At 39.9% G+C, this 8,810-nt stretch overlaps 1 protein-coding gene across 3 annotated transcripts in view; it reads left to right on the plus strand.

Annotated features, from left to right (window-relative positions):
• Nucleotides 1-8,600, plus strand: part of LOC103738610 (zinc finger protein 709) — a 28,685-nt gene extending 20,085 nt beyond the window's left edge. For 2 of the 3 annotated variants that reach the window (XM_008838689.3, XM_029566218.1), the window contains 3 exons: nucleotides 4,824-4,950; nucleotides 5,155-5,215; nucleotides 5,735-8,599. In XM_008838689.3, coding sequence (XP_008836911.1) covers nucleotides 4,824-4,950; nucleotides 5,155-5,215; nucleotides 5,735-8,177 — 2,631 coding nt within the window. In that variant the 3' untranslated portion in view covers nucleotides 8,178-8,599. Of the gene's footprint in view, nucleotides 1-4,823; nucleotides 4,951-5,154; nucleotides 5,216-5,734 lie in introns of all 3 variants that reach the window. The other variant, XM_008838690.3, reaches the window with a different exon arrangement.
• The last annotated feature ends 210 nt before the right edge of the window (nucleotides 8,601-8,810 follow it).

Here is an 8,810-nt window from a genome sequence, read left to right on the forward strand (position 1 = left end):
ACAGTCGGGAGGGGACTTTCTGAGGGGATTTCCAGACTGCAGTTTTTGCCTATGTAAGCTCTGTGACACCTGCAATAAACGAGTTCCTGCCTGACTGGACTCCCTGTTGTGTCTGATTGTCCTCGTCGAGGAGGGCTGGTGGAACGGGTGTGGACAGCGCACTCACCTTTCCCTGACCCCCATTGCGGCAGGTCCCTCCGACCCCGCATTTCAGCATAACTGTTCAAGTTCCACAGCAACAAACTCTAAGCACTCAATGGCTTTTCCAGCCCAAAGTTCCAAATGCTTCCACAACCCTCTTTAAAACACCAAGGTCAGCTTTGTCACAGCAGTTCCCCACTCTCAGGTACCAATTTTTGTTCTGTTTTTTTTTTTTTTTCTCCATTGCTGTGACAAAACACTCTGACCACTACCAACTTGGGGAGGAAAGGGTTTGTCTTACGTCTCCGAGGTCACAGTTCATCAGTGAGCCCAAGGTAGGAGCTCAGGGCAGAAACCTGGAGTCAGGAGCTGGAGCGCAGGCCGTGGAGGATCACTGCTTATTGACTTGCTCCCCTGGCCCCTGCTTAGCCAGCTTTTCTTATGCCCAGGGGTGGCACCACCCACAATGGGCTGGGCCCTCCCAGATCACTCATTAATGGAGAAGATGCCTCACAGACATGGTGCAGGCCAGTCCAATGGAGGCAATTTACCAATTGAGACTCTCTTAACCCAAGTGTGTCAAGTTGACAACTAAAGCTATTCAGCACATAAGCCTCCTTTGCTTATGTAAGCAGACTGTTTAGCTTACTTGGTGAGTAGGCTGGGAGATACTTGTTAGGAAATTGGGAAGAATTCACTTGGAAGAACACATAGGATGGCTTTCAGCTAGGGAGTGGGACACCACCAGTTTGCTGGCTGGGAGCTTTTATGGGGTTTAGGTAATGTGGAAGGCAGAAAATTCAAACAGTTGCGGTGGGAAGCAGGAGTAAATATATCAGGGGAAGCAGTTTGTGCTGAGGCAGCTCTTGCAGCCATCGGGTCATGGGTACAGTGGCCTGTTTATCTTCTAAACTTAGGTGGGGAAACAGGCTATGTTGAAACTGTCTCCTGGTGGTGGGGGCAGCAGCTGCTGACTCAATTCCTGTTTTCAAGAGGCTTTACTGCACTGGAGGAGGGTTGCCTGCAGACCTGGACTACTGGCTTGTGCTCTCTGACTTGGTGTTTCTACATTATGCTTAATAAAAGGATTCTTCATTGGTCTTGTCTAATTTAATAGTGCAGGCTGAATTGGTAACATGGTTATGTGCCACACAACAATTTTCCTCTAAGGAAAAAACCTTCTATCTTGTAGAGAAGGGAAACTGTGAACAACAGGATGCTCTAAGGGAGGGTGGAAACATTCCACCCTGCAGAGAAGCTCTTTAAGCTCAGGAAGTAAACAACTAAATAAGTTGAGGAATTCTCTAAAATTGACCAGGTTCACTTGTCCTCTCCTTCCCCAAGCATATAAAAGTCCTAAAGACTATTGGCAGACATGCTCAGGTAAGCTGAGTTGCCTAGAAGAGGTTCAGACCAGCCTAAATTGCCTGGAAGAAATTAGAGACCAGCCAAGCTGCATAGAAAAAGCTAAGACCACTTTGCAGTACCTGGAAAGGACACTTCAAAGTGTTGAGCTGCCTGCAGGTTTCATGCTTTCATGAACTGTTGCCCATGCTGTAGTGAACTTTTGGTGGTGCAGCTGTCTTTTTAATAATTTCTGCCCTTGTTAGAAATCCCTCACTCATTCCTGTAGGTAACCCCAGTAAAACTTGTTGATTCACCAAGTTGGACTTCGGTAGTATCCTTACTTTGGTCTGTTGTTGGTTCCCTGTTAGATTTAGCAGAGCAGAAAAAGGAAGGAGTTTAAAGTTTAGAAATAAGAGCCACAGCCAGACCTGCAACAGGCAAGGAATGTGCTCTCTGGAAGCAGGGAACCCAATAAGGGGCTGATAAAAGCTGTTCCTTGAGGAACGATTATCTGAGTTCTGAATGGGGAGCAGTCTGGTCTTATATAGGAACTCTGCTGCACACAGCTGCAAGAGTTAACTCTGTGCCAGGATCTGGTGTCCTTGAGGGTTTGAGTTATCTATAGCACTAAAGGAGGCGGGTGGGCTCCACAAACAGTCTCTCTCAGGCCATGGAGTGACCGGTTGATAATGCTTGAGCAAGACTAGGCTTGAGCAATTTAGGGCCAGTTAGACAATTTAAGGGATTTATGGCTTTCCCTAATGAGGCTTGTGGCTCTTCTGCAATTCACGTATTCTGTCATTCCTTATCTGGGATGAGTAAACAGTTGTTTATGTCACACAGCACATGGAGGAAACAGTTGCAGAGCAGCAGCAATAACTGTGAGGAGGCAGGTTGAGCTGCAAAAAGTGGAAAGTTCATCTTAACTACTTGAGAGCTGAAGAAGAGACAGAAAAGTGGTTTCTGAGAGCAGTCAGGGTAGAAACAAGGGGAGATGATGGAAGTAGAGGGAGGACTGAGAGCTGAGATTGAAGAAGGATCAAAGTTTTGTAATGAGCTGGAAAAGAGAAACTGCAGGCCTTGGCTTCTGGCAAGTTTCAAGAGAGATGTTAAGCCTTTAGAGCAAAGGGTATTAGACACTTCAGGCTTAGGATGTATAAAAGTGGTTGCTGTCAAAAGTATGAAGAGACCTAATTCTTTGGCCCACCAGAAACCTATAGTGTCAGCCACTGCCAAGGGCTAAGGAGTCCTTAATTATAGTCTTAACACAAGAATGGACATTTAAAAGAGCTAGGGGTTCTAGTACCCTAGTCAACATCTTAAATTGTGGGTCATGTCTCTATATGGGATGATGTAACAACCTGGGAGGTTGTGACAACCTGGGTAGTAGTAAAAGATTTTTGAACATGTAATGACCAAAAATTCAGATTTAAACATGGAATGAATCCAAGGTGTTTCTGGTAGCTCTTGTAGGTGTTGTACTGAGTGTCTGATACCACAGGCTCTTTGCTTATATATGCTCTCATACTACATAATAGTAAAATATTTTGCCTGAAATACCTCCCTTTAGAGTTGAGACTGCTATGAATTACAGTGTTGTGTTAATGGAAATTACCACAGACTGACCTGGCCTATTGAGAAGACTCCAGCCTACTCAGGATAAAGGGGGAGTCACTATTATGTGCATGGGCCCCAGAATGGGCAAACCTGCACCAGAGGTACCAGAAATACATACAGATTTTATAGGATTTTTCACATCATCCCTCGGCAGTAAGCATAGAGGTGGATTTGAGACTTCCAGCACAGAAGTATATATCTGCCTTAGGTCATTATAAGAAATTTAAACAGTGTTTTTACAAAGAATCATGTATTTTGGACAAGCATGGGATTATGACTCTCCTAACAATATGCTGGCCAGTTTAAATAAGACACATGGCAGCAGATGCTTCCTAAAGTCCACTGCAAGAGGCAGCTTTTCCAGGGTGCTCATAGACTATAGTTTTGATGGTTGTCTACCTTTTCTTATCTCAGCCTGAGACTGTGTTCAGAATGGCCTTTATGATTTGATTATAAGTATAAAGCTTCCAAAGTCCTCTTCTACATATATCAACATGCATACTTATATTAACATATAATGTTCTTGTCAAATACATTTGTGATACCACATAAAGTTTTACTAAGGCCATAGTTCATTAGTTCCACATTAGGTTTATTTTCTCATACTTTTTACTGTATGTTCAGAATTATCTGCTCTTATAGAAAATGGAGACATTTAATATTTCTTACTATTATTGCTTAGCATGTAAATATAAAACTTCTTGTGTTATTTGAGTGATTTTTATTTTTAATATGTATAGGTGGGTGGGTATGTGCATGCCTCAGTGTTTGTGGTCATAGGGCAACTTGGGAGCATCGATTTTTCTCCTTCCACCATGTTGGACTCCAGTAGTTACCTTATAAAGGGTAAGAATGAGAAGGAATGCCTCTTAGTATTTCTCTGAGTTACATATATGAAGTTCCTGAATAAGTGTTGGAAGTAGAGTGTATATAGTGTGTATGTGTGTGTGTGTCACGGGGGGGGGGGTTGTACACGTGGAGAGGAAGGACAGAGAGGGAAAAGGGGAAAGTGGTAGAGTTATTAGGTGGACGGGAGCTTTGTAGAGACAGCCAAGGAAGGTTGTATTCATGCTTGAATATGACCAAAGTAAGGACCTTCAAGGTTGTCATCTGGAGCTGGGTTTAAGGAAGATGGGCTAGTTTAAGAGGATTTACTAAGGAACACAAGATATCCTGCAGTTAAGGGTCCATTGAAGCCTGGATCTAAGAAATCTAGGAGTCAGAAGTTAAAACAAAGGAGATCCACTTTCAGGATAGTGTTATAATTTAGTGTGGAATGGAGTAGTCAGCTTTTACCATCTAGACATTTGTGCAATGACCAGGTTTCGTTGCAAAAGAAATAAGTTGTTCCTTTTTGAGGGTCAGAATCAAATTTAGACTCATTGTTATGATTTTATCACAGGGTTGATTGAGAGGGAATGGATGGTATGATACCCATCCTGGATCCTAACAGTGTGTAGCATTATATACGGTGTGCCCTACAGGGTGGTAAACCTCAGAAGAGGGTTTCGGAACCCTTGGAACTGGAGTTACAGGTAGTTGTTAGGTGCCATGTGGGTGCTGGGAATTGAACCCAGGTTCTCTGCAAGAGCAGTCAGTGCTCTTAACTGCCGATTCATCTCTCTACCCTTTACCCATTTCTTACACATATATGGGATTTTTTTAGGACTCAGTTGCCTTTGAGGTGTGGTCTTATACATATATGTGGGATGTTTTAGGACTCAGTTGCCTTTGAAGATGTGGCTGTGAACTTCACTCAGGAAGAGTGGGCTTTGCTGGATTCTTCTCAGAAGCATCTATACAGAGATGTAATGCTGGAAACTTATAGTAACTTTGCTTGTATAGGTAAGAATATTATCATTCCTTCACTTAGTTATTAGAGAACAAGTTTAACAAGTTCTTATTATCAGTGCTCTTCTCTGTTTTGAAATGTAGACAGGGCAGAATTTGGTGGATAAATTAGGAGCAGTTATAATGAACATACTGGAAATAATAATTTTTATGTATTAACAAAGTGATTTTTCATAATTATCTGGGCTTCTATTTTAGGAAACAAATGGGAAGACCAGAACATTGAAGACCAGTACAAAAGTCCTAGGAGAAATCTAAGGTAATTTGAATGCACAAGCAGAAGCAGATATCCCATGAAGTAATCTTAATGTATTATGAAAATCGAATAAAGAGAAAAGAAATAGGCGAAAGTTTGAATTTATTCATCATTAGCAAATTTTCATAAAATTTATGTGTAGTTCCATATCAGAAAGTTGTTCATGCTGGGTATAGTGGTGCATGCCTTTAGTCCCAGCACTCAGAAGGCAGAGGCAGGTGGATCTCTGTGAGTTTAAGGCCAGTGTGGTCTACATAGCATGTTCCAGGCCAGCTGGAGCTACAGGGAGACCCAGTCTCAAAAAGACCAAAAAATAAGAAATAAAATAAAAATTTAAATAAAAATGTTCCATTTTCAAAATAGCTCTGTAGCAACCATATCAGAGAATCTTCAGACTGTTCAGATATAACAGAATGCATAAATTTTTTCTTACTTTGAGACAGTGTACATCTAAGACCAACTAATTGTTAAAAAGTGTTAGAAAGACAAGTATTGCTAATGTGCTTTTCATTGTTTTTACAGAAGGTACATGGCTGAGAGACTGTTTGAGAATACAGAAGGTAGTCAGTATGGAGAAGTCTTCACCCAGACATCAAAACTGAATATAAGTGCAAAAATTTCTACAGATATAAAAGCAGATGTCCAAGATAAAGATGGAAAGATGCAATATAAATATGAACAGTTTTGGAAATCCTTAAATTCTGTTACAAGTATTCAAAGAAACATGGAATCCCTCAATGAGAGTAGACCTTATAAGTTATGTTTAAAATCTTTTGGTTTTCCCGGTTTACTTGGAGTGCATCAAGAAATTTACAGTGTAGAGAACCATTATGAATATAAAGAATGTGTAAATACCTCTGTTTCTCCTAGTTCATTTTGGACATATGAAAGAAATGTAGATATCTATCATGAACATGAACAGTTTAGTAAAGCTCTGAGTTCTTTCAATTCCCATGAAAATCATAAAAGAATTAATACAGGAGAAAAACCCTATGAATATAAACTATTTGATAAGTCCTTCATTCATCCTTTATTTCAAATGCACGGAATAACCTATTCTGGTGAAAAACCCTTTGAATGTGAACAACGTCTTAAAACTTTTAGAAATCACAATTCTCTTCAAAAACATAAAATCTCTCATACTGAAGATAAGCTATATGAATGTAATTATTGTGATAAAGCATTCGTATATCAGAGATCCCTTCAATCACATGAAAGAATTCATACTGGAGAGAAACCTTATGAATGCAAGCAGTGTGGTAAAGCTTTCAGAGTTAACAGTTCCTTTTGGCGCCATAAAAAAGTTCATACTGGGGAAAAACCCTATGGATGTAAGCAGTGTGGTAAGTCCTTCATTTATCCTTCTTTACTTCAGATGCATGAAAGAACTCACACTGGTGAAAAACCGTATCATTGTAAACAGTGTGGTAAGGCCTTTAAATCTCACAGTTCTCTTCGAGTACATGAAAGATCTCATACTGGGGAAAAACCCTATGAATGTAAACAGTGTGGTAGGGCCTTCATTTATCCCTGTTTACTCCAAATACATGAAAGAATTCACAGTGGCATCAAACCCTATGAATGTAAACAGTGTACCAAAGCTTTCAGACGCCTCAGTGACCTTCAAGTACATGAAAGAACTCACACTGGAGAAAAACCTTATGAATGTAAGCAGTGTACTAAGTCTTTTATTAATCGATACTTACTTAAAATGCATGAAAGGTCTCATAGTGGTGAGAAGCCCTATAAATGTAAGATATGCAGTAAAGCCTTCATTTATCCCTCCTTACTTAAAATGCATGAACGGTCTCATAGTGGGGAAAAACCATATCCATGTAAACAATGTGGTAAAGCCTTCATTTTCCCCTCTTTACTTAAAATCCATGAACGATCTCATACTGGTGAAAAACCCTATGCATGTCAACAATGTGGTGAAGCCTTCAGAAGTTACAATTCCCTTCAGAGACATAAAATAACTCATACTGATGAAAAGCCTTATGAATGTAAGCATTGTGGTAAAACCTTCATATGTCAGGCATCGCTTCAGTTACATAAAAGAACTCATACTGGAGAGAAACCATATAAATGTGAACAATGTGGCAATGCATTTAGGTGTCACAATTCCCTTCAAAGACATAAAATAATTCATACTGGGAAAAATCCCTATGAATGTAAACAGTGTGATAAGTCCTTCATTTATCCCTATTTACTGCAGATACATGAAAGAATTCACACTGGTGAAAAACCCTATGAATGTAAACAATGTGGTAAGTCCTTCACTTACCCTTCTTTACTTCAGATGCATGAAAGAACTCATACTGGAGAAAAACCCTATAACTGTAATCAATGTGGTAAAGCATTTAAATCTCACAGTTCCCTTCGAGTACATGAAAGAACTCATACTGGGGAAAAGCCCTATGAATGTAAACAGTGTGGTAGGTCCTTCATTTATCCTTGCTTACTCCAAATACATGAAAGAACTCATACTGGTGTCAAACCCTATGAATGTAAACAATGTGGTAAATCCTTCAGAGGTCACAGTTCCTTTCGGGGCCATAAAAAAATTCACAGTGGGGAAAAGCCCTATGAATGTAAACAATGTGGCAAGTGCTTCATTTATCCATCCTTACTTCAAGTGCATGAAAGAACTCACACTGGTGAGAAGCCCTATGATTGTAAACAGTGTGGTAAAGCCTTTAAGTCTTACAGTTCCCTTCGAGTACATGAAAAAACACACATTGGAGGAAAATCCCACGAATGTGACCAGTGTGGCAAAATCTTCAGACGTTATGGTTACTTTCAAAACCATAAACAGATTCATGCTTTAGAAAAGCCCAATGAATGTAAACAATGTGGTAAGTCCTTTATTTATCCCTCTTTACTTCAAAAGCATGAAAGAACTCACATTGGTGAAAAAACTATGATTGTAAACAATATAGTGAAAACTTATGGAGGGAGAACATAAGCCCCCTTTTACTAGGAAAACAGTTTTATGAATATGAACAATGGTGAATCCATTCACACCTCCTGGTTCTTTTCAGATACAGGGACGAGCACATTCCTGAAATAACTATGAATATAAACTGGTAAAGCTTTCAGAAGTTACCATTTCTTTCAGTTGTATGAAATAACAATGGTAGAAGAACAAGTCTGTGAATGTAAACAATGTGAAAATTTTCAGACTTCCAACTTTCTTCAAATGTATGGAAAAAATCATGGAAATCAATTTCTGTTATTAAAAAGGATGAAGCCTACATTTGTTGTTTCTTTGAGATGTTCAGAGTACTCACTGAAAAAAAGTCCTGTCAAAGAAAATGTGTTACAATCTTCAGTACCATTTGATGTGGGATTAAATGTATGTGCCACCACTCTTGGGTGAAACATCTTTTTATTTTTTATTTTATTTATCTATTTTTTTTGGTCTTTTTGAGACAGCGTCTCCCTGTAGCCCCAGCTGTCCTGGAACTCACTAGGTAGACCAGGCTGGCCTTGAACTCATAGAGATCCGCCTGCCTCTGCCTCCCGAGTGCTGGGATTAAATGTGTGTGCCACCACGCCTGGCTTGAAACATCTCTTTAAATATAACTACAGTATGAGA

This window comes from Nannospalax galili, unplaced genomic scaffold (assembly GCF_000622305.1).
Source record: "Nannospalax galili isolate Female #2095 unplaced genomic scaffold, S.galili_v1.0 scaffold1519, whole genome shotgun sequence".
Classification (NCBI taxonomy): domain Eukaryota; kingdom Metazoa; phylum Chordata; class Mammalia; order Rodentia; family Spalacidae; genus Nannospalax; species Nannospalax galili.